A 27,949-nucleotide genomic window follows, 5' to 3' on the forward strand; every position below is an offset into this window, starting at 1 on the left:
TACTACTCTTTTAAATTATTTGCATTAAAATGTGCAACTTCTATGAATTCTGAATAGAAAAAAAAATTCTCATTTATTTCAAAATATTGACTTTCTTTAATTAAAATTCGTTTTCTACTTATTTTAAGTTATATGTAACAATTCCTTAGCCCTTTATCCTGCATAGTATAACGCCATCCTGTGTCCCCGATGCCTATAACACTATCCTTTTAAATTATTTATATTAAAATGTGCAATTCCTATGAATTTTGAAGAGAAAAAAATTCTCATATTGAATTTCTTCAATTAAAATTCATTTTATAATTATTTTGTTATATGTAAAAATGATATATAACAATTCCTTAATCCTTTATCATACATAACATAACACCATCCTGTGCCCCGGTGTCTATAACACTGAGTTATCTAACCAGTTGTATGAGCACAAGGTGGAAGGAAATGAACAAGGGAAAGTAAAGAAAGAAACGAACTACCAAACAATACATCATGCAAGGGGTAATTTGATGCTGTTTATTTACAATTCCAAAACTCGTTTGAATGTTAAAGGAAAGTAAAAAATTCTTGAAATAAAGATGAATTAATATGTAAAGTTGTATTTCGACATATCATATATAGTATGCTGATTCAAAAAATTATTTTTTTATAAAATTGCAGTAACACCTGGTATGTGTACAAGTGATACCCAACCTAATCAGAGACCACTTGATGTGATCGCTAAAGAGCAACCCCACCTTGTATGAAGGAATAAGCGACATTTGATAGCATTGGATATTTGCAAACAACAAAGAACCCATTAGAGAAAACGCATATTGGTACAGAAAAAAGAATAGAAAAAAAAACATTCCCTTTTTTACATTACATTTTAAATTGTGAAACATTAAAAAGGAATAAAATACACTAAATGAAAGTTAAAATTTTAGATTAGTAGAGAACTAAAGACAAGAGCTTTATCAAAATGTCCTTAAAAGAAGATTTAATGGCTGGAATTTTTATAAGTTCTGCGAGGTCAAGAGAGATCCAATTTCTTGCCATAGTATAACGTAAATACTTGGTGTAAATTTTTTTGTGGCAACATGATCTTTTACAGAATTATAAATAGCTCATCTATTCTTTTTTATTTCTCGTATATGAAGTATAGAGAAAGTACTGAAATCTTGCCATGCGAAACTAACAAGCCGAATTAAGCATGATTAAAAATTTATAAACTTGATCGATCCTGAAAAAATTTGTGTAAAAAAAGAAACATGCAATTCCTTATTGTGACTAAGACAACACTGATCGAAATTTAGCATCAAATATATTACATTTAATGTAAAGGAAAGAAAAAATAACAGCAATACCAAAAACGCGTGAAGTGACAGCAAAGAACATTTTCTTGTAAAACACTTTTAGATGATTAGAGTTCAGACGTAAACCAAGAATTAATAAATAAAAAAAAATTCTTTAATACAAATGCAAGTTAGCTCTGAAATGTTTTTTTTCCTTATAAATAACTCAGTAAATATTTTTCAAATTTGGTGAGAAAACTCGTACATTTATCTAATCCTTTGGTTAATACCTTATTGTTTCTAAAAAATTTTGCAAGTTTGATAAACATCTGATTTTTTTTGCATGAAATAATTAATTCTATTGGATATGATATAGAATCAAAATCAAGTATATACAATTGCACACAAAATCAAGAATTTATATTAAAATTTTTTTTGAGTTCTTACCATTTTTTCGGATAAGTTAAACTTTTAAAAAGACGTTAATTCTAATAATACTAATTAATTATTAAATAAAACAAGAAAGGGATTAAAAGCTACAATATTACATCATGATCGTTCATTGCTTTGCAGTTTTTGGATAAACTACTAGAAATGAAAAATGATTTTTATAAATCTTTTTAATAATAACTGCGCTGGAAGAAAATCATTCAAACTGAAATAATATAAAAATGATTTTTATTTACATATCACAATTTGATATTCACGCATTCTCAACAATAAATACATTTCTACGATTTAATTTCTTTTTCTCCATAGTCTTTTGGTGTTTGTTCGAATTCTGAAAATAATTTTTAGTGGATGAGAGCTTTGCCATATCCCAAACCGTATCCGAGTCCAAGAGGAGCACCAAGACCATGTCCGAGCACTCCACCGTAAGCTACTGGGGCAGCAAGGGCGGCTCCGTGTGCGATGACTCCACCATAGGCAACTGGGGCGGAAACAGAAAATGGAGCAGCATAGGTTGCAGCGTGTCCAACAACGGCGGCAGCAGGGGCTACATGATTGACTACTGGGGCAACGGGTCCGGCGTAAGGGCTGGCGACGAGAGCAGCTGCTGGGGCGCTGGCGGCGGTTCCGGGTTCATTGGTCTTAACAACAGCTCTGAATCCATGTCCGTCAGCAACGTAGTCGACTCGTCGGGCCCTTCCGTCAATATCGGCGAGGGTGTAAGATCCCTTTTTGTTTCCGTGGGCATCGCCTACTTCGGATCGGGAGTTGGTGGCACCGAGTCCGTCCTGGATTCCATAGTTGAAAGCGTAGTTGCCGAATGCCTATTAAAAATAAATAAATAAAATTAATTTATGAGAAATATGCAAAATTGTTTTTATTTGCATTGTGGCATGTAATATTTTATCGAAATAAAAGCAACGTTTTTTTATGATTTAGGTGCAATTAAAATAGATCTAACTATTGACTTCTCTATGTTACCCTTTTTAAAATTCAGCTACTAAAACTTTAAAGCTAAAAATTTTTGAAATTTTTTTTAAATTGAATACACCTTTGTAGCATTTTACTCATTTTATAATATTGAAGCGCTGGAAATATTATAAGAAAAATTCAAGGATCTCATACATTAAATAATTGTATTAAGGAATATCATTTTATTCATAATTTATCTTTAATCAGAGCTAAAGTTTCATTTAACATCAAATTTGATTTCATATTTAAACACTAATGCGCACATTCCATTTCATATATAATAGTAAAGTTTTTATTAATACAGTAATTATTTCATTCATTACTCATGCTGAACCAATAAAAAAATAAATCCTTACAAGTACTGTCATAGCAATTAAACATCTAAGTCATTTTTATCACTACCTAATATAGCTTATCTATACATTCCCTATTTTAATCACCCTGCAGTGCAAAATATTTACTACCCATCAGGGTTCAGTTAACGTTTAAACGCTAATGAAGATATTAGACGAAGGAGAAGGGAAAAAAAAAGAATATCTGTCTTCGAATGAGTTGGAAAATGGATAAAAATATTTTTAAAAAAACTTTTCAATATTCATCTTGGATTTAATTGAAGAGTAAAATAGATTATATTGGGATATGGATTAGCAGAGTTTTATTTTATCTCAAATACTACAAAGATTTATGTTTCAGTTAACGTACTTTGTATATTCAGATAACTAATTATCGTTTCGTTGGTTTATATATAAAATCTAGTATTATTTAATAATGAAACCTTAATTTAGGATTTTACTTACATCTTGAGATCGTGCACTGGTGCTAACACCGGTGTTGACCAAAGCGGCGTGTCCTCCGTACAAAACGGAAGCCTGGGCAGCAGCGACGGCTACGAGAAGGATAGCGACCTGTTGAGGAAAACATTCGTAATCTTTATTCTGTAATTAATATTAAAGAAAAGGAACAAGGAGTCCATTGGGAAGATGAAAGGAATAATGATAAAACGCTACCGAGAAAGGATTTATTATGAGGAAATATAATGAGATTCTTTTATAGCACGATAATTTACCAAATTTATATAAAAGTTTGTTTATTGTAATAATTCCAACGTAAGGGAATAGAAAAGAATATAATTATGAAAAAAAAATACATCAAATAGTTAAAACGCTATTTGTTAATTTCTAATTTTTTTTTTAAATTTACTAACTACTTGTACTAAAAGACGTTAGATACCAATACTCAATACCATTAAATGCAATGATTCAAGAGTATTAAATGCATTAAAAGAATATTGCAGTTTCTTTATAAAACCATTTCATATTTTGATATGAAAATAACAAAAATGAAATGTTTGGTGTCATATTGAGAAAAAACATTAACCATGGCGATAAATTAATATTTGTCAAAATAATAAAAGTTACATACGAGATATATATTTATACCAACCGTTTATATTTATACCAACAGATATGCATATTTATTTAAAAATACTGTTTGTGAAATTAACTTTCATTTAAAATTAATTTCTTAAAAAAATTGTCGGATAAGCAAACAAATTAAAATCATATAAGCAATCTGATTGTTGATATAATATGAAATAAATGTTCCTTTTAAGAAAATCGGAATTATTTATTTTCTTTAGCGATTGGAAATAACATTCACATTAATTTACGTTTTTTTTTATAAAGCAGCAGATAATTTATTTAATGCATTTTAGATGGATTCTAACTCAGAGATATGAATTATTTCCCTTAAAGTTTATTGTTACAGAATGCAATTCTTTAATTTTTTTTTTTAATAAAACAAAAAAAATTGTACATTGAGCTATTTATTTTCATTTACTTGACAAAATTTATGATAAAATAAGACAAAAGAGAATAGCCTTAACTTTGTGCTAATTGTTGCAAATTTTAAACTTGTGTAAATTAGGCAAGTATTCGCGAAAAATTAATTTTATTAATCAAAGAACAGACAAAGAATCACAGCAGAATAAGAAGAATTCGACTTACCTTAGCGAACATTTTTGATTTCGTCTTGTTGAGTTCAAGAAACTGAATGAGTTATGTTTAGAATCAATTCCAATTTATACTCGCAATTCCCAAGGATTTTTAGTGATCGAATACGTAACAGACGGCAACTTATTGTAACATTTTTGTTCATGTGTTCAATGTCTTCACCCAAACCAAGCAGAGTGCCACGCCCGCGTTACATTGTGTATGATATTTAGATGACCAGGAAAAAATTCACGGAACTGACCTTCGTTGGAAGTAACTTACCTTCCTTATAACCTAATATCAATCAATTAATTTGCATCAGACACGTAAAGCATTTTTCTTTGTTGCTTTTACTGTCCCACAACATTTCTCTGGTTATGTCAATTATTATTCTAATTATGAATTTTCGTTTTAATTTGCATGCATAGTGTCTTATTACTGATCTCATTTTCTACTTTTGATGGTTTAAAATCAATATTTGTAGCCTTTACTTTAATGTTACCCATTATTTTTTTTCAAACTTTATTTTTTTTTCAAAATTATTATAACTTTTAAAAATACACAGAAAAGTTTTAGGAAAAGAAAAAAATCTTAATAATAATAAAAATAGATAAAATTTTTTTGGAAAATCGGCTTTGTTTTAATGTGCATAAATTTTAAATTCATTTTGAACTCGGGAAAATCTGGGGAATGAATTTGTACAAAAGTGCGAGGAATTGATAGATATTTTAAGAAAAGTTTTAATCACGTTGATTGAAATCTACGTCTCTGAATATGTAGATAGGTATTCTTTATGCACCGAAAAATTGTAAAACAAGGGGCAGAAAAAAAGGTACTAACAATATGAAAAGATATGCAATTGTCATTAAAATAAGAATATATTTTACAGATAAAAATATTTTATTCTTAGAAATTATTAAATGCATGTGATTACAGGATGAATTCAAAAATTTCCAGAAAACATTTAATTAACTGATAATTCTGAAACTAACTGAGATTGAAAAACGGAGTTTTCCCAGGAAGGGTGACTATATATTTTTTCATATAATCAGTATTTATCGGTAAACGGGCAATCAAATTATGTCACCCGATGATTCTCTTGTTTTTGGATTGAATGCATTCTATATATAAAGATTCTGATTATAACAACTATATGCAAATCTTGAATGTGTCTTCCACCTTTTAGTCCTACTCCGACTAGTCCGAAAGTATGTGGGTTAGTGCTAGTTTCAATTACCTAACCTACAAATTTGCCTGCCTAATTTAAAATATGCTAGAGCTAAGAAAACAAGGTTTAAGTTAAAGAAAATTTAATTACAACATATTTACAAGACTTTGTACAATTGCGAGATTAGTGAAAACACGCTTAAAGATTCAGTCAACATCGTTCCGGTCGCGGCAGCGTTTTTTGTTTTTCTCTTCTTGCTTCGCGAGCTTAAGCGTGTAGAGAGCGTGCGCATGAGACTGGAGGAGTCGTTAATTTGCATACTTGCCGAGATAAAAAATAACCACAAAGCGGCACTATCAATTTGATTTGAACCTCGAGGCAAATGTCAGTTTTTAGTTGCACGTTGTAGTACCGCTACAAGCACATGGAAAAACTTGAATGATCGGACCGCCCGGGCAGCAACACAGACGGGAACTGTGGCTGATTCCTAAAGGCCATCACCGACTACGGAACAACACTTCCCTAAGGAAGTACATCTCTTCATCGATGGGAAGAATCCACTCCTACGCTTTCGTATATCTTCAAGGGTGGGTGGCGAGAACCAACCACCATACTGGAAGCTTTTCATCCACAATTACGAAATGCCCCTCCCCTCGATGGAATCACCTTGTAGGAAATCCACATCTTTCGCTAATGGAATGTTGAAACATAGGGTTTATGAATCGTGATTGCTGCATTAAATGATTTTAATTCGATATGTTTCAACTATGTTTTTGAAATAAATACGATGCATTGAACAGCTGAAGCTTTTTTCTGTCTTATGCGAAATACAGCGGAACTCTTCGACATTCTGTACTTTGTAAATTATGAAACAATCTAATTCTACAATGCTGGGCGAAAAAGTCCGATTTCATTTTCATTGTTTAATCATTCTGTTATCGTCTTGCTTTTGCCAATGATTTAATTTTAATGCTGCTTCAGATTTTTTTATCACCATGTGAACTTTTTAATCTAAATATGACAATGTCTTGATGCTTACAGATACTCTTTTATATTGTTTACATTAAAACAAGCAATTTCATTAAATTCTAAAGGGGATTAATTTCCCGTTTATTTCAAAATATTGACTTTGCTCAGTTAAAATTCCTTTTCTAATACTTTTAAACTTACATGTGCATACATAATGCAAAAGGTAATTTGATATTACTTATTTACAATTCCGAAGCACCGGCGTCCTGGCATAGGGGTAGCGCATCTTCTACGTGATCTGGGCGTCACGGGTTCAACTCCCGGTTTGGTCATGGTTGTGTGGTGAATCGCATATAAGCCAGTAACAGCGCTTTTGCCCGAGCAGCTGTTTTGGCAAAATGGATTGATTTGTTACTGGACTGCTAACCTAAAGGTCCCAGGTTCTATCCTCACGCGTCTCAAACCTGCACATTGGTGACCTCGGACGCTGAACCTTCAACACCTTCGTACAGCTGTTGTGGAGCCATCTACCCGCAACTACAGTCGCCAGACTCACTTGGCGCAGCAAAATCGTCAGACTCACGTGACGCAGCAACCCCAAAAGTCGCCAGACACACTTGGCGCATCAGCACCCACAAAACTCTCGTCATAACGCCTGGCGCTACTGAAATAGGGTACGGCCCATTAAGACAACAGCTACTACTCAATACATCACCACTCAACGCGATATCGTTCGTCTCCCCTTCGCCTCACTGGAGGGAGAGTACTGTGGTGAATCGCATATAAGCCAGTAACAGCGCTTCTGCCCGAGCAGCTGTTTTGGCAAAATGGATTTGTTACTGGACTGCTAACCTAAAGATCCCAGGTTCTATCCTCAAGCGTCTCAAACCTGCACAGTTGTTCTTCCTGTTCTATCTGTGAGATGTGTGAATGTACCCTCCTGTAAAAAGGGGTTGTGCAAGCGAATGAGTGATGCGTAAGTAGTCTCCTACTCTTGTCTCAAGTTGGCTCTAGTATAAAAACAAGAGGCGCTCCCCCTTAGGTTTAAATCGGCTCTCTTTGAACAGCGGGCTTGTCCATGGCAAGTGCAATAAGAAACAACAACAGCAATTCCAAAACTCATTTGAAAGTAAAAAGAAATTCTACTAATCAAGATAATTGATATATAAAGTTATAACTTAACTTATATAATATGCTTATTCGAAAGATTATTTATAATGTAAAGTCTTGATTATTTGGGGTAATAGAATTCTAAATCATTCAGAGACATTTTTTTTCTTGTCTCGTGTACAAAATATAGAGAAAGTAATGTATCTTCAAAATATTCGAATTCAAGAATTTGACATATCTCAAAGATTCAGATCTCTCTAATTCGGAAAACAAATTTTTGGCATTATTTGTGTCTGCCTCTCTCTGTCTATTCGTATATATGTCTATCTGTGAACAAGATTTAAAAAAATCTAGATATACGAAATTTGGTATTTTAGATCATATTTGTAGATTTCTTTCAAATTTTGTTAGTGCAAGTGAACACAATAACTAAAAAACTGGATATCTAATAGATAAAATTAGGTACCTATACTTAGCAGCAAAAATATGTATCTTTATCCAGTTTTGATTCAAATCTGTCAACAGGTTAAATATCTTTCTATCTGTCATTTCGTTTGCATGTATACACAATAATAGAAAAACGCAATTACTTAAATGAATGAAATTTGACATGAGGTCTTCTAAATATAACTTTAGATCTATGTCTAATTTTGGTTTCATGAGCTGATAGAAAATGTTTCCAAGATACATATTTGAGCTTTATGTGGTTGTATATTAACCGCATGCTGTTGATTTATCTCATACATTTATCATATTCATTTAATACACAAATCCTGGCTTTTTTATGGTTGTGTATTAACCGCATGCCTCTGATTGATCTCTATAGTCTAGATTCAATAAAAATGCTAGATTCATTTCAAACATCAATCATTTGTAATTACTGTTCATCATTTGTATGCAGGTAATACAGAAATACTAGTTTATTTTTCTTTCTATATTACGAAGCACACAACTCTCACATGTGACACTCTGAAAATAAAAATCTGATCTCACGTGACTTTCACAGCCTTAGCGAAGATCCATAATTTTATGCTGGTAGATAAGGTTAATGCCTTTATTATAGTGTGTGCGAGAATGTTTTGTGAAGACCAATACCTCTGATGTATTAACCACATCCGGACAATTCGTCAAAAATTGTACACTAATTGGCTGTTTCGATAGAGATACAAAAGTTCCGAGTTTTTTTTACTGCTCTGTGAAACACAAAACTCTTTCATGTACAAGAATATGTAAACCCAAAGAAAAAAAACTTCTTTTAATAGGGAAATGCAAAAAATATAGGAAAAGTCACACGCATTGGTTTCTAACTTTTGCATTTCATTCTGACTGACAACTGTAATTCACAAGCGTAATTAACCATGATCAAAAATTAAAAACTTAGTCGATCCGAAAAGACATCATGCAAAAGATATATGCCATTCCTTATTGTGACTAAGACAGTATTTATCTTATTATCTTAATTTTGAGTTAAGTAATTAATCGAAAAGGAACAAATGAAAAAATTCTTTAATACAAATGTAAATTATGGAAGGAAATATATTTTTTTATAAATAACTTTTTTTTCCAAATTCGGTGACTAACTCGCAGACTTAAAAAAATATTTTTGATTACAACGTTGTTGTTTCTAAAAAAAATTCGCAGCTTGGTAACTATCTTATTTGTTTCTGCATGAAAGAATTACGTCTATTGAATAAGAAATGGAAACAAAATCAAGTGAAAGAAGAATATACCAAAATCAGCATATATTAAAATTTTATTTGAGTTCTTTCCATTAAATTTACTGCTGATTTAAAAGTTTAAAAGAGAAGTTAATAACCTATCATAAAAATAAAATTTTCTGTTAGACAGCTCAATGATTGAAATCTCCACTATTGCATTTCAATTAGTGATTGGTTTGTTATTTGTAGATAAACCTTTGGAAATGATCAGAGTAATATTCTCTAAAAATGTCTTTCTGATAATTGCAATAAAAGAAAAGCATTGAAACAAAAATAATAATAAAAAAAATTTGTTTTTTTATTTACATATCACAATGAATTTCTGAATGAATGCTCACAAACAATTTTCTCAACAATAAATGCATTTCTTCAACAAAATTTGATGTTCGCCGAGATTTGTTGATGTCTGTACAAATTCTAAGAATAATTCTTAATGGATGAGAGCTTTGCCATATCCCAAACTGTATTCGAGGCCAAGACCATGTCCGAGCACTCCACCGTAAGCAATGGGTGTAGCAAGGGCGGCTCCATGTCTGATCACTCCACCATAAGCAACTGGGGCAGCGATAGCTGGAGAGGCGACAGTCACTGGAGCAGCAACAGCCAATGGAGCAGCATAGCTGGCAGCATGTCCAACAACGGGGGCAGCAGGGGCTACGTGGTTGACGACTGGGGCAACGGGTCCAGCGTAGGGGCTAGCGATGAGAGCTGCTGCTGGGGCGCTGGTGGCGGTTCCGGGTTCGTTGGTCTTAACAACGGCTCGGAATCCGTGTCCGTCAGCAACGTAGTCGACTCGTCGGGCTCGTCCGTCGATATCAGCGAGGGTGTAGGATCCCTTTTTGTTTCCATGAGCATCGCCTACTTCAGATCGGGAGTTGGTGGCACCAAGCCCGTCCTGAATTCCGTAGTTGAAAGCGTAGTTGCCGAAAGCCTATTAAAAATTTAAAAAATGATTAATGAGAATAATGTTTAATGTTTTACCAAAATAAAAAGAACATTTTTTAAAGATATGCATTCAATTAAATTATATCTGTTTACTGCCTCTTTTCTGTACTAACCGGTATAATAGACTTTAATAACCTTTTTAATTTCAATTTCTAAAACTTTAAGGCGCGCAGTTTTTGAGGTGATTGTGTGTATGAAATCACTTCAGCAATACTTTATCCTTTCTGTAACACTGGAGCGTTTGAAACATTAAAAAAAAAGTGAAGGATGCAATCGCACGTATTAAATTATTGTATTAAGAAATACCATTTTATCCATGATTTATCTTGAATCAAAACTAAAGTTTGTTCATATAAAACCAACGTTGATTTTATATTTAAACTCTACTGCGCATATTCCATTTCATAAAAAAACATAAAATTTTTGAAATTGATTAATTATTTAATTAATTTCTCTCATACAGAAGAAATGCTGAATCAATAAACAAAAAAAAAATCGTTACATGAGTATTTACACAACATTTAGACAACCAAGTCATTCGTGTTTCATTTAATAATATAGCAAATTATAAGTCTCTTTTTTTTAATCACGCTGCCAGGATTTTGATTCGCTGCGTCCCTAATGTAATTCCATGTTTGACGAATAACATTCCCTGTCAAAAGGGAAAGTCAAAGCAGGTATTAGATTAAAAAAAAGTACCTATAGATGAATTAATTAAAAAAATGGGTAAAATACACATTTCCTCATCTGAATCTAAAATTTTAATTGAAGAGTGAAGACAGAATATATTGGGCTTATTGACCACCAAAGTTTTATTTTATCTGAAATACTACAAAACCTGATGTCTCTATTAATGTATTTCAAATGTTTGAAAAATAAAAAAATAGTTTATGGTTTACAAGTGAAATCGATTAACATAAATTAATCAATATTTATGTTAGTACAATAATGAATGTTTAATCAGTATAATAATGAAGTATAAATCTAGGATTTTACTTACATCTTGAGATCGTGCACTATTGCTAACACCGGTGTTGATCAAAGCAGCGTGTCCTCCATACAAGACGGAAGCCTGGACAGCAGCGATGGCTGCGAGAAGGATAGCGACCTGTAGAAGAAATGAAATAGTCATATGTAAACATTATTCTGTGATTTACAAAATATAGAATCAATCAATTTATAAATAAGAATTTATAAAATAGAATAAAGAATTTATCAAATTTATTTAAAGTTTTATTTATGCAAATAATTGTATAAAAAGGGAATAGAAATGAAAATAAGTATTAGAAAAAAATCTGTTTGAAACTGTTGAAATGTTATTAATGAAACTCTAAATGGAAGGTCATAATTTAAAAACCTGTTATCGCAAAGATTTAAGCTATTAACATTCAAAGATATTGAAGGTTTCAAAAAAATGTTGAACTTTATATGTATACCATTTCATATTGTGATATTTATTAAAATAACAAAAATTAAATCTTTGCTTTAATACAGAGAAAAAAACATTAATCATGATGATAAATTAATATTTGGTAAAATAATATTAGTTAAACAACATGCAAAAATAAACACTTAAATTAAAATATTGTTTATGTAATTAACTGTTCTTTTGAATTATTTTTTTAATAATAATTTTTCTTCATCAAATTGATTAAAATCAGATAAGGAATTTGATTGATGATAAAATATGAGATAAATGTTACTGTTAAGAAGATCAGACACATTTTATTTTCTGTAGCGATTTAAATAACATCGACATTATCTTGCGTTTTTTTAGTGGAAGATAAAGGAAGATATATATTTTTTTATGGATTTTAGATTGATTCTAAAAGAGATATGAATTATTTCCTATAAATTTTAATTTTACAGAATTGAATGCTCTTAATTTTTTTAAATAAAAGAAACTTTTATACATTGAGCTTTTATGATAAAATATGACGAAAGAATGCAATCTGAACACTTTAAAAATATTCGCAATTTTTAAAACTACTTTGTTGATTCTAATTTTGCAAAGGTACGTGTCTGAAAATTCTGTAAGTATTCGCGAAGTATATTTGTAAGTATATTTGTTTTATAAAACATAGGACAGAAAAGGAAACTGAATAAGAAGTAGCTGAAATGAAGAATTCGACTTACCTTAGCGAACATTTTAGATTTCTTCTTGGCGAGTTCAAGAAACTGAATGAGTTATGTTTAGAATCAATTCCAATTTATAGTCGCAATTTCCAAGGATTTTTAGCAACGAAATACGTAACATATGGGAGCTTACTGTAACATTTTTGTTTATTTCAAAGTCTGCACCCAGACCAAGTTGTTGCCACGCCCATGTTACAATATATATGATATTTGGATGACAAGAATGAAACTCAGGAGACTGACCTTCATTGGAGTAACTCACCTTCCTTGCAGGTTAATATTAGTCAATTAATTTGTATCGGATATGTGAAGCATTTTTTCTTGTTGCTTTTACTGTTTCATAACATTTCTCTGTTTTTGTAAATTATGATTCTAATTATCAATTTTCACTTTAATTGACTTGAGCATTGTCTTATCAATGATCTCGTTTTTACTGTTTTTGATGAGTTAAAAGCAATATTTGCAGCAGTTTCTTAATTATTTCAAATTAATTTTTCAAATTTCATTTTTTTTTCAAAATTATTATGACTTTTAAAGATACATTGTATAGTACTGGAAATGAAAAAAAATCTTATTAATAATAAAAATACATAAGATACTTAAAAATTGTTTTTTTAGTATGTACACATTTTAAATTTATTTTTAAGTTAAAAATCTGGAGAAAGAATTTGTTCCAGCAAAAGTGCATGGAATGACATATTTTAAGAAACAAGTGGATAAGATGTGGACAAAAAAAAAGTTTGATTTCACTTTCATTCTTTTGTCTTTTTTTTATCATCATAATTTTGCTAATTATTTATTTTTAAAGCTACCGAGTTTTTTTTACAACTTGTAAGGCTTATAATCTAAATATACCAATAATATCTTTTCTTTTTGAACTTTACAAATGCATTCTTTTAATAGTAAAATGTGCAATTTCAATGAATTCTGAAGAGAATAAACACCTCATTTATTTCAAAATATTGACTTTCTTCATTAAAATTCGTTTCCTAATTCTTTTAATTTATTGCTATCATGATATGCAAAGTTTCTTAACCCTTTATCATATATACGTATACATAATGAAAAAGATAATTTGATATTGTCTATTTACAATTGCAATACTCATTTGAATATTAAAGAAATGTAAAAAATATCTTAAGTATAACTTGTATAGTATGTTTATTCAAAAGATTATTTATATAAAAATTTCAGTACAGACTTAGTATAAAATGCTTCCTATCAACTTGATTTTAGAAAGAATTCGAAATAGTTCTTAGATTTTTTTTTTGTTTTCTCGTATACGAAGTATCGAGGAAATACTGTAATCTTCAGAATATTCGAATTCGGGAATTTGACATATTTTCAAATATCTCATATCCAAATTTCAAAGAACAAATTTTGGTATTATGACTGTCTCTCTCTCTCTCTCTCTGTGTGTGTCAGTTTTCACTCTATCTGTGAACAAGATAAAAAAAATCTAGACATATGAAATTTAGTATTTGGATTTAGATCAATTTTTTTTACATTTTTTTCTTTCAAATTTTGATTGAAATCACACCAGAAACAGAATCTCTGTCTGTGTGTTCGAATATAAGTAAACACAATAACTAAAAAATATCTAGACAGATATAATTAGGTGTACACATTTTGCATCTAAAATGTAGATGTATATCCAATTTTGAACCAAATATCTCAAAGGGGTAATTATGTTTCGATATGTTTTTTTACATGCATGTAAATACAGTAATAGAAAAACCCAATGACTTAAATGAATGAAATTTGATATGCGATCTTGTGAAGTGAGACTGTAGTTCTTTTTGTAATTTTGGTTCCAATCATTTGGTAGAAACGACGTCCAAGAAATATATTTCAGTTTTAGGTGGTTGTATTTTAACTGCATGCCACTGATTATTCTCAAAAGATTTTACTCTAGATTGAGTAAAAAAAAGGATAAATTCCCTCAAACTTTTATATCTTTTGTTTACCAGTGACATACAACTATACACAGTAAAAGTCATATTATTCTGTGGGACTCTGAAAATTGAAGTCTGAGAAGTAGCGGTATTCGCAGCATTATTCAAAATCCATAATTTTATGCGGTTCGATACTAGGGCTGGGCGATGATGGAACTTCATCATTGCGATATATCGTCCAACACATGAATATTTTTCGATATATCATATCATTATATATTTATAGCTATAATTAATTATAAGTAGCTTTTTTTAACATATTGACGGATTAAAACGACTCCAGATAAAAGATAGTTCGGATTTAAATAATAAAATTATTGGTTTTCTTTTGAATAAAAATAGTTAGCAAATAACTTTGTTAAAACCACTTTAATCAAGTGTGTCAATTCCGAAACAATGACTGAATGTTATAATTTATAACATTGCGTTTAAAACAAGTATTTTTAATAGAATATGACAGTATTTATAGTAATATTAACAACAATTCTGTATGAATGGTCGATAAGAATGAAGAACAACAAAAATAAACAGTAACTGATAATCAAAACGAAAATTAAATGTGAATATCGATTTATTGTGTCGTGATTTATCATGAGCTGCTAACCTACAGCGGAAGTATAACAGAATTCCTATTTTTATTGCGAGTACGCTGATGTGTGAAAATGCGAGCTGCGAATAAAATTGTGAATTTAAACTGAGCTAATCCTTTTTGTTTTTATTTCTGAAGATGAATATTTAGCGATTAAATAAAGAACAGCCAACAACCTTCTGACAACCGCAATTATTTTTTCTTAATGGTATCATTCAGTTAGAGAACAGAAAACAATTTATTCCAAAATGACACGCCCTTAATGACTTAGAACAAGCACATCTATATATTAGAATAAAACTGTGTTTATAGAAATATTAACGAAAAATTAGGAGAATTATTTTATAGAATTTATTATAAAGAATTTATTTTATAGAAATGTTAACGAAAACAAGCCGGCGTCCTGGCATAGGGATAGCGTGTCTTCCCCGTGATCCGGGCGTCCCGAGTTCGAATCCCGGTTTGGGCATGGTTGTTCTTCAGCTGTATATCTGAGAGATCTGTGAATGCGCCCCCCTGTAAAAAGGGGTTGTGCAAGTGAAAGTGTGTGTGTGTCATCTTCTGCCCACGGATACTCAGGGGTCTTTACCCTCAGAAGCTACTGCAACCCCTTTCTGTGGTAACGCAGACACGACATCATCACTAACGAAAATTCTGTAGGAAGGTTATGAAGAGCAATAAAAATAAACAGTAATTGATAACCAAAATGAAATCGAAACTGCTAATTAATTGTGAATATCTATTTATCGTATCGCGATTTATCGTGAGCTATTATTTATGATCACAATTTCGATATTTTTCGAATGCTGGCATCGAAAAATCGCTTTTTTTCTTGATAAATCGAAAATCGGCACTGTCCTGTTAGATACTGTTAATGTCTCTATTATAGTGTAAGAAAATGTTTTGGGGAGTAATTTATTAATCGCATCCCATCGATTAATCGTCAGAGATCGCATAACATTTTGCTGTTTCGATAACTATACACAAGTGCTGAATTCCTTTACTGGTCTGCGAAGCACAAAACTGTCTCATGTGCAGGAATCTGAAAACCCGTGTCTTCCACCGGAAGGAAATGCTTCCTTTAACAAAGAAACGCCAGAAGATATATAAAAGAACATATTTATTGATTTCCATCTTTTGCATTTCTTCTGGCTGCCACACGCAATTTACCATGATCAAAATTTATAAACTTGATGGATCCAGAAAATCATCTGTAAGTAAAGAGATATGTATTTACGTATTGTGACTAAGAGGGTACTTATCCTAATTTAATTATCAAAAATACCTATTTTAACGCTTTGACTACACATTTATTTGAAACGGCTTTTGTATTTAAAGCAAATTTAATTTTTTTAACATGTGAAGACAGTAACTCTCCGTAAAAATTCTTTAATTTCTTTTTATTCGGAATATATAATGTTGCATAATATTGAGATAACTTAAGCTAATTATAATTATAAAAACAATAAAAATTTTAAACATATATTCTAAAAAATACGGAACGTTCTGCTACATCAAACGTAAGAGAGAGATTAAGAGATAAGAGAGAGCATTTATTGTTTGTGAAAAATATTTTTATAAGATTAGAGTTAAGAGATAAATCAAGAGGAAACAAATAAAAAAAAAAAATACAAATGAAGATCATGAAATGAAATTTTTTTTTTTTTTTTTTTATGAATTACTTCTTTTTTGAATTTGGTGAGTAACTAGTAGATTAAAAATTTTTTTGTTTCATACGTTGTTGGTTTTTTTTAAAAAAAATCACAACTTGGTAACTATCTGAATTTGTTTTTGCATGAAAGAATTAATACTATAGAAAAGAAATGGAATCAAAATCAAATATATAAAAGTATATACCGAAGTCAAAATTTATATAAAAATTTTATTTGGCTTCTTTCCGTTATATTTCAGTTGATTTAAATATTTTAAAAAAAGTTAATCCCCTATCATAAAAATTAAATTTTCTATAAAACAAGATTAAGATTGAAATCTGCGCTATAACATTTAAATTAGTAATTGGTTTATAAATTGTAGATAATTTGTTGGAAATGAACAGAGTAATGTTCCCTAACAATCTCTTTTTGATAGCTGCATCGAAAGAAAGACATTGAACAAAAATAATGAAATGTTTTTATTATTTACATATCACAAGGAATTTGATATTATTATGTTCTCAACAATAAATATATTTGGAAATTTGTTTTTCACCATAATCTATTAGGCTTTGTTCAAATTCTCAGAATAATGTTTAATGGATGAGAGCTTTGCCATATCCCAAACCGTATCCGAGTCCAAGAGGAGCTCCAAGGCCAAGACCATGTCCGATCACTCCACCATAAGCTACTGGGGCAGCAAGGGCGGCTCCGTGTGCGATCACTCCACCATAGGCAACTGGGGCAGCAACAGCTGGGGCAGCAACAGCCAAATGAGCAGCGTAGGTGGCAGCATGTCCGACAACAGCGGCAGCAGGAGCTACATGGTTGACGACTGGGGCAACGGGTCCGGCGTAGGGGCTGGCGACGAGAGCGGCTGCTGGGGTGCTGGCAGTGGTTCCTGGTTCGTTGGTCTTGATGGTGGCTCGGAATCCGTGTCCGTCAGCAACGTAGTCGACTCGTCGGGCTCGTCCGTCGACGTCGGCAATGGTGTAAGATCCCTTTTTGTTTCCGTGGGCATCTCCTACTTCGGCACGGGAGTTGGCGGCACCGAGTCCGTCTTGGATTCCATAGTTGAAAGCGTAGTTGCCAAATGCCTAAAAAAATGAAAAAAAAAATTATTGAGAAATAAGAACATTTTATGATGATTTACATACAATTAAATTATATTATAACTCCTCTATATTACCTGACATAATAGCTTTAAACAACTTTTTTAAATTCATTTTCTAACACTTAAAAGTTTATAATTTTTGACCTGATTGTGTATCTAAAAGCCCTTTGGAAATGGCTTTCCCTTTGTATAATACAGAAGCATTTGAAATATTAAAAAAAGCAAATCAAGAGTGCTGTATGACGCTTTAAGTAATTGTATTAAGAAATACCATTTTATCCATGATTTATCTTGAATCAAAGCTCAGATTTGTTTATGTAAACACCAGTGTGATTTTATATTTAAACATAAATGTACATATTCCATTTCATAAAGAATACGAAATTTTTTTTATTTGATTCATTATTTAATTCATTCTTAACGTGCAACAGAAAAGGTAAGCCAACAAAAAAATTTATTTATTTAGGTACTGACAAAACAATTAAACATCCAAACCATTCTTGTTTCATTTTGCTAATATAGCTAATTTATTTATTCTTCTGTTTTCATTGAATTAATTTAAAAATGGATAATACTCATTTCTTCTGATTCTCCAATTTTAATTGAAGAGTAAAGATAGATTATATTAAGGAATGGACTACCAGAGTTTTGTTTTTCTGAAATACTACAAAATCTACAATACTACTGTCTCTGTTAATGTATTTCAAATGTTAAAAAAATAGTTTATGGTTTACAAGTGAAATTTAGTAACATAAATAAATCATTATTTGTGTTAGTATAATAATGAATGTTTATTCAGTATGATAATGAAATATAAATCTTGGATTTTACGTACATCTTGAGATCGTGCACTGCTGCTAACACCGGTGTTAACCAAAGCAGCGTGTCCTCCGTACAAAACGGAAGCCCGAGCAGCAGCGACGGCTGCGAGAAGGACAGCAACCTGTTGAAAGAAGCAAATAGTCATATGTAAGATTTATTCTATAATTTACAAAATAAAGAATCAATCAATTTATATATAAGAATTTATAAAATAGAATAAAGAATTTATCAAATTTATTTAAAATTTTATTTATGTAAATAATTGTATAAAAAAGGAATGGAAATGGAAATAAGTATTAGAAAAAAATTTGTTTGAAACTATTGAAATGTTATTAATGAAACTTTAAATGAAAGTTCATAATTTAAAAACCTGTTATTGCAAAGATTTAAGATGTTAACATTCAAGGATACTAAAGGTCTCGAAAAAATGTTGCATTTTATATATATACCATTTCATATTATAATATTTATTAACATAACAAAAATTAAATTTTTTTAGTCTAATACAGAGAAAAAACATTAATCATGATGATAAATTAATATTTGGTAAAATAATATTAGTTAAACAAGATGGAAAAGTAAAAAAGTAAATTCAATTGAAATATTGCTTATGTAGTTAACTATTCTTTTGAATTAACCCTTTCTAGGGCCATGAGCAGTATGCGTCCCACCAAATTTATCAATCTTTGTATGAAATTATGTAGGTTGGCATAAGTTCTGACAAATATTTTTAGAAAGACAGAAACTTAGATGCTCCAGTTCTTTATTTCACACAAAATGATGCGTCTTGATTTGTTGCTTAATTATAAATTAACGAAGTTAATTAATTAATCAAAAAAAGTTATCGAATAAGCTAAATGAATCCCTTTTCTTATTCTTATTTCAAACCTAAAAATATTTTAACATAATATGACTAGAAAAAAATGGACCTTTAAAGGATTAATTTCTAAATAATAATTTTTGATTCATCAAAATGATTAAAATCAGATTAGGAATTTGATTGAGGATAAAATATGAAATAAATGCTACTGTTAAGAACATCAGACATATTTATTTTCTTTACCGATTGAAAATAACATCGACATTGTCTTGGTTTTTTTTAGTGGAAGGTATATTTTTTTATGGATTTTAGATTGATTCTATAAGATATACGAATATTTCCCTTACAGTTTAATTTTTACAGAACGAAATTATCTTAATTATTTTTAAATAAAAGAAACTTTTATACATTGAGTTTGACTTTTTTTGATAAAATATGACGAAAGTATGCAATATTAACACTTCATAAATCTTCATAAGTTCTGAAACTACTTTGTGAATTTTAAGTTTTAAAAGATACGTGTCCGCAAATTCTGTAAATATTCGCAAAAAATTTGTTTTATAAAACATAGGACAGAAAAGTAAACTGAATAAGAAGTAGTAGAAGTAGCTGAAATGAAGAATTCGACTTACCTTAGCGAACATTTTAGAATTCTTCTTGGCGAGTTCAAGAAACTGAATGAATTATGTTTAAAATCAATTCCAATTTATACTCGCAATTTCCAAGGATTTTTAGCAACGAAATATGTAACATATGGGAGCTTACTGTAACATTTTTGTTTATTTCAAAGTCTGCACCCAAACCAAGTTGTTGCCACGCCCGTGTTACAATATATCTGATATTTGGATAACAAGAAGGAAACTCACGAGGCTGACCTTCATTGGAGTAACTCACCTTCCTTACAGGTTAATATTAATCAATTAATTTGCATCAGATATGTGAAGCATTTTTCTTGTTGCTTTTACTGTCCCATAATATTTCTCTGTTTTTGTAAATTATGATTCTAATTATCAATTTTCACTTTAATTGACGTGAGCATTGTCTTATCAATAATCTCGTTTTTACTGTTTTTAATAGCTAAAAGCAATATTTGTAGCAGTTTCTTAATTATTTCGCATTAATTTTTCAAACTTCATTTTTTTTTTCAAAATCACTATGACTTTTAAAAATACATTGTATAGTACTGGAAATGAAAAAAAAAATCTTATTAATAATAAAAATACATAAGATAATTTTGGAAAAGTTGATTTTTTTAGTATATACAGATTTTAAATTCATTTTTAAGTTAAAAATCTGGAGAAAGAACTTGTTCCAGCAGAATTGCGTGAAATTGACAGATTTTTTAAGTAATGTTTAACTCATATTGATTGAAAAATCAACAGCTGTGAATATGTAGATAGGAATTCCTTACGTGACGAAAAATTGTAAAACAAGGAGCAGAAGGACAGGAAAAAAGTGCAATAAATATGCAAAAAAATATGTACATAATTAACATTAAAATAAGAAAAAATATATTTTATAGATAAAAAATATTTTAATTTTAGACATTGTTAAATGCATGATTACAGGATGAGTCAAAAGTTTTAAAACTTAAGAAAAGTAAATAATTCTGAAAACAAACGAATATTTGAAGGTGCGGTTTGCTCAATAAAGGTAAATATCTATTTTTCATGTAATTAGTATTTAGAAGAAACAGGGCTCACAATTTGATGATTCTTTACTTTTTGGAGTGATTATTATGTAGTTAAAGATGATTATTGGAACAACTGTATGCAAATGTTAAATACGCTTTCACTACTTTTTTCGCTAATGCAATGTTAAAACTTTCTGTTTGTGAATCGTTATAATTTCAGTAAATTATTTTAATTCCTTATATGTCAACTATGTTTTTGAAATGAAAGAAACACAATAAAGAACTGCAACTCTTAATTTGTCTTGTGCTTAAAACAAAGGAACCCTTCAACATTTTATACTTTTTAAATCATAGGACTACATGACACTGGATATGTGGACAAAAAAAAGTTTGATTTCACTTTCATTCTTTTGTCTTTTTTTATCATCATAATTTTGCTAATTATTTATTTTTAAAGCTACCGAGTTTTTTTTACAGCTTGTAAGCCTTATAATCTAAATATGCAATAATACCTTTTATTTTTGAACTTTACAAATGCATTCTTTTAATAGCAAAATGTGAAATTTCAATGAATTCTGAAGAGAATAAGTACCTCATTTATTTCAAAATATTGACTTTCTGCATTAAAATTCGTTTTCTAATTCTTTTAATTTATTGCTATCGTGATATGCAAAGTTTTTTAACCCTTTATCATATACGAATACATAATGAAAAAGATAATTTGATATTGTCTATTTACAATTGCAATACTCATTTGAATGTTAAAGAAAAATAAAAAAATATCTTAAGCATAACTTGTATATTATGCTTATTCGAAATATTATTTATATAAAAATTTCAGTACAGACTTAGCATAAAATGCTTTCTAGCAACATGATTTTATAGAGAATTCGAAGTAGTTCGTTGATTATTCTTTTGTTTTCTCATTTACGAAGTTTAGAGGAAATTCTGTAATCTTCAAAATATTCGAATTCGAGAATTTGACACATTTTCAAATATCTCATCTCCAAATTTCAAATAACAAATTTTGGTATTATGACTGTCTTTCTTTCTCTGTGTCAGTTTGTCAGTCTCTCTGTGAACAAGATAAAAAAATCTAGACATATGAAATTTTGGATTTGGATTTTAGACCAATTTTTTACATTCTTTTTTTTTTTCAAATTTTGAATGAAATCACACCAGAAACAGAATCTCCGTCTGTCTGTTCGAATGTAAGTAAACACAATAACTAAAAAATATCTAGAGAGATATAATTAGGTGTATACATTTAGCATCTAAAATGCAGATTTATATTAAATTTTGAACCAAATCTCTCAAAGGGGTAATTGTATTTCGATATGTTCTTTCACATGCCTGTAAATACAAAAATAGAAAAACCCAATGACTTAAATGAATGAAATTTGATATGCGATCTTCTGGTTATAACTGTAGCTCTTTTTGTAATTTTGGTTCCAATTATTTGGTAGAAACGACATCCAAGAAATATATTTGAGTTTTAGGTTGTTGTATTTTAACTGTATGCCATTGATTACTCTCAAAAGTTTTCACTTTAGATTGCATAAAAAAGATGATTTGACTTCAAACCTCAAAATTTTATATCTATTGTTTACCAATGGCATACTGCTATACACAGATGCATGCCATATTATTCTGTGGGACTCTGAAAATAAAAATCTGAGAAGTAGAGGTATTCACAGCATTAGTCAAAATCCATAATTTTATGCGGTTCGATACTAGGGCTGGGCAATGACTGAACATCATTGCTATATATCGTCCAACACATGAATATTTTTCGATATATTCTGATATCATTATATATTTATAGCTATAATAAATTATAAGTAGCTTTTTTTAACATATTGACGGATCAGAATGACTCCAAATAAATGGTATTTCCAATTTATATAATAAAAATATTGGTTTTCTTTTGAATAAAAATAGTTAGAAAATAATTTTGTTAAAACCCCTTTAAAAGAGTGTGTCAATGCCGAAACAATGACTGAATGTTATGATTTATAACATTGCGTTTAAAACAAGTATTTTTAATAGAATATGACAGTATTTATAGTAATATTACCAAAAATTCTGTAAGAATTTTTGTTAATATTACTATAAATACTACTGAATTCTGTAGAATTTATTATAAAGAATTTATTTTATAGAAATGTTAACAAAAACAAGCCGGCATAGTGGTAGCGTGCTTTCCCGTGATCTGGGCGTCCCGGGTTCGAATCCCGGTTCGGGCATGGTTGTTCTTCATCTGTGTTCTATTTGTGAGGCGTTTGAATGTGCCCCCATGTAAAAAATTGCTGTGCAAGTGAAAGTGTGTGTTTGTGTCATCTTCTGCCCACGGATACTCAGGGGTCTTTACCCTCAGAAGCTACTGCAACCCCTTTCTGTGGTAACGCGGACACGACATCATCACTAACGAAAATTCTGTAGGAAGGTTATGAAGAGCAACAAAAATAAACAGTAATTGATAACCAAAATGAAATCGAAAACGCTAATTAATTGTGAATATTGATTTATCGTATCGCGATTTATCGTGAACTATTATTCATGATCACGATTTCGATAGATCGATATTTTTCGAACACTGGCATCGAAAAATCGATTTTTTTTCGATAAATCGAAAATTGGCACTGCCTTATTAGATACTGTTAACGTATCTATTATAGTGTACGAAAATGTTTTGGTTAGTAATTTATTAATCGCATCCCATCGATTAATCGTCAGAGATCGCATAACATTTTGCTGTTTCGATAACTATACACAAGTGCTGAATTCCTTTACTGGTCTGCGAAGCACAAAACTGTCTCATGTGCAGGAATCTGAAAACCCGTGTCTTCCACCGGAAGGAAATACTTCTTTTAACAAAGAAATGCGAGAACATATATAAAAGACCATATTCATTGATTTATATCTTTTGAATTTCATTCTGGCTGCCACACGCAATTAACCATGATCAAAATTTATAAACTTGATGGATCCAGAAAATCATCTGTAAGTAAAGAGATATGTATTTACGTATTGTGACTAAGAGGGTACTTATCCTAATTTAATATCAAAAATATCGATTTTAACGCTTTGACTACATATTTATTTGAAACGACTTTTGTATTTGAAGCGCATTTAATTTTTTGAACATGTGAAAATAGTTGCTTTTCCATAAGAATTTACTAATTTCTTATTATTAGGAATATATACTTCTGCATGATATTCAGATAATTTAAGTTAATTAGAATTACACACACACACACACACACAAAAAAAAATGAAACATAATTTTAAAAAAATAAAGAAAGTTCTGCTACATCAAATGTATCCAAAAGGTTAAAGACAAGGAAAGAAAATAAATAGCATCTACAGCGCGTGAAGTGATAAGAGAGAGCATTTATAGTTTTTTCAAAATATTTTTATAAGATTAGAGTTAAGAGATTAATTAAGAGGAGACAAATAAAAAAAATTACAGATGCGGATTACGAAATGAAATATTTTTTCTTATGAATTATTTTCTTTTCGAATTTGGTGAGTAACTAGTAGATTAAAAATTTTTTTGTTTAATATGTTGTTTTTTTTTTAAAATTTCACAACTTAGTAAATATCAGATTTTTTTTGCATGAAAGAATTAATCCCATTAAAAAGAAATGGAATCAAAATCAAGTATATAAAAGTATATACCGAAGTCAATATTTATATTAAAATTTTATTTGGCTTCTTTCTGTTATATTTCAGTTGATTTAAATATTTAAAAAAACGTTAATCCTATATCATAAAAATTAAATTTTCTATAAAACAGGATTAAGATTAAAATATGCGCAATAGCATTTAAATTAGTAGTTGGTTTATAAATTGTAGATAATTTGTTGGAAACGAACAGAATAATGTTCTTTAAAAATCTCTTTTCGGTAGGTGCATCGAAAGAAAGACATTGAAACAAAAATAATGAAATGTTTTTTTTATTTACATATCACAAGGAATTTGATATTATTATGTTCTCAACAATAAATATATTTGGAAATTTGTTTTTCACCATAATCTATTAGGCTTTGTTCAAATTCTGAGAATAATTTTTAATGGATGAGAGCTTTGCCATATCCCAAACCGTATCCGAGTCCAAGAGGAGCTCCAAGGCCAAGACCATGTCCGATCACTCCACCATAAGCTACTGGGGCAGCAAGGGCGGCTCCGTGTGCGATCACTCCACCATAGACAACTGGGGCAGCGACAGCTGGTGCAGCAACAGCCAATGGAGCAGCGTAGGTGGCAGCATGTCCGACAACAGCGGCAGCAGGAGCTACATGGTTGACGACTGGGGCAACGGGTCCGGCGTAGGGGCTGGCGACGAGAGCGGCTGCTGGGGCACTGGCAGCGGTTCCGGGTTCGTTGGTCTTGACGGTGGCTCGGAATCCGTGTCCGTCAGCAACGTAGTCGACTCGTCGGGCTCGTCCGTCGATGTCGGCAATGGTGTAAGATCCCTTTTTGTTTCCGTGGGCATCTCCTACTTCGGCACGGGAGTTGGCGGCACCGAGTCCGTCTTGGATTCCATAGTTGAAAGCGTAGTTGCCAAATGCCTAAAAAATGAAAAAAAAGAGAAATAAGAACATTTTATTATGATTTACATACAATTAAATTATATTATAACTCCTCTATATTACCTGACATAATAGCTTTAAACAGCGTTTTTAAATTCAATTTATAACACTTCAAAGCTTATAATTTTTGACATGATTGTGTATCTAAAAGCCCTTAGGAAATAGTTTTTCCTTTGTATAATACAGAAACATTTGAAATATTGAAAAAAGAAAATCAAGGATTCTGTATAGCGCATTAAATAATCTTATTAAGACATACCATTTTATCCATGATTTATCTTGAATCAGAGCTCTAATTTGTTTATGTAGTGTGGATTTTTTATTTAAACGTAACTGCTCATATTCCATTTTGTAAAGAATAAGAAAATCTTTTTAAATGATTCATCATTTAAGTCATTCTTGACGTACAACAGAAAAAGTGAACCAACAAAAAAAATTATTTACTTACAAAATATTTAAATTTCCATATCATTCTTGCTTCAATTTTCTAGTATAGCTAATTTATTGTTCTTCTGTTTTCATTGAATTAATTGAAAGACGGGTAAAATACTTATTTCTTCATCTGATTCTCCAATTTTAATTAAAGGGTAAAGATAGATTATATTGGGTATGAACTACCAAAGTTTTGTTTTATCTGAAATGTTACAAAATCTTATGTCTCTCTTAATGTATTTCAAATGTTTAAAAAGTAAAAAATAGTTTATGGTTTACAAATGAAATTTAGTAACATAAATAAATCATTATTTATGTTGATATAATAATGAATTTTTATTCAGTATAATAATGAAGTATAAATATAGGATTTTACGTACATCTTGAGATCGTGCACTGGTGCTAACACCGGTGTTGACCAAAGCGGCGTGTCCTCCGTACAAGACGGATGCCTGAGCAGCAGCGACGGCTGCAAGAAGGATAGTGACCTGTAGAAGAAATGAAATAGTCATATGTAAGATTTATTCTATAATTTACAAAATAAAGAACAAAATATTCATTGGAATGTTTTAAGGAATAATGAAGATAAGTTGAAGTGGAAGGAAATATTTTCAGAAAGAAGAATGAATTTTCTTATATGTACATTGATTTATCAAATTTATTTAAAATTTTATTTATACAAATAATTGTATATCTAGGGAATAGAAAAGAAAATAAATATGAGAAAAAAAATTTGTTTGAAACTGTTGAAATCTTATTAGTGAAACTCTAAATAAAAGTTCATAATTATTAAGCCTTTTATTGCAAAGATTTAAATTATTAGGATTTTAGGATATTAAAGGCTTCGAAAAAATGTTGTACTTTATTTGCATATCAGTTCATATTTTGATATTAAAATAATAAAAATTAAATCTTTGCTCTAATGCAGAGAGAAAAAAAAACATTGACCATGACGATAATATTAATATTTGGTAAAATAAAGTAATTTAAACAACATGCAAAAATAAACACGTAAATTAAATTAAAATATTGTTTATGTAATTTATTGTCTTTTGAATTAATTTTTAAAAAAATAATTTTTGATTCATCAAATTAATTAAAATCAGATAAGGAATTTGATTGATGATAAAATATGAAATAAATGGTACTGTTAAGAAGAACACACATATTTTATTTTCTATAGCGATTTAAATAACATTGACATTAATTACCGTTTTTGTTAGCGGAAGATACATTTTTTTATTGATTTTAGATTGATTCTAAATGAGATAGGAATATTTCCCTTAAACTTTATTTTTACTGAATTCAATTCTCTTAATTTTTTTAAATAAAAGAAACTTTTATACATTGAGCTTTTATGATAAAATATGACGAAAGAATGCAATCTTAACACTTTAAAAATATTCGCAATTTCTAAAACTACTTTGTGGATTTTAATTTTTCAAAGGTACGTGTCTGTAAATTCTTTAAGTATTAACGAAATTTTGCTTTATAAAACATTGGACAGAATAAGGCAACTGAATAAGAAGTAGCAGAAGTAGCTGAATAAGCAGAATTCCACTTACCTTAGCGAACATTTTAGATTACTTCTTGTTGAGTTCAAGAAACTG

At 30.1% G+C, this 27,949-nt stretch overlaps 1 protein-coding gene across 1 annotated transcript; it reads right to left on the reverse strand.

The window, feature by feature from the left end:
• Positions 1 to 1,981: 1,981 nt before the first annotated feature.
• On the reverse strand, positions 1,982 to 27,949 carry LOC129971840 (uncharacterized). The gene is made up of 6 exons (XM_056085815.1): positions 27,905 to 27,949; positions 26,720 to 26,827; positions 10,097 to 10,577; positions 4,944 to 4,975; positions 3,488 to 3,595; positions 1,982 to 2,542 (listed from the first exon to the last, which is right to left on the reverse strand). Exons 1-6 carry the CDS (start codon positions 27,914 to 27,916, stop codon positions 2,063 to 2,065), a joined length of 1,221 nt encoding a protein of 406 aa, XP_055941790.1. The 5' UTR covers positions 27,917 to 27,949; the 3' UTR covers positions 1,982 to 2,062.

Source organism: Argiope bruennichi, chromosome 6, assembly GCF_947563725.1.
Source record: "Argiope bruennichi chromosome 6, qqArgBrue1.1, whole genome shotgun sequence".
In the NCBI taxonomy this organism is placed as follows: Eukaryota; Metazoa; Arthropoda; class Arachnida; order Araneae; family Araneidae; genus Argiope; species Argiope bruennichi.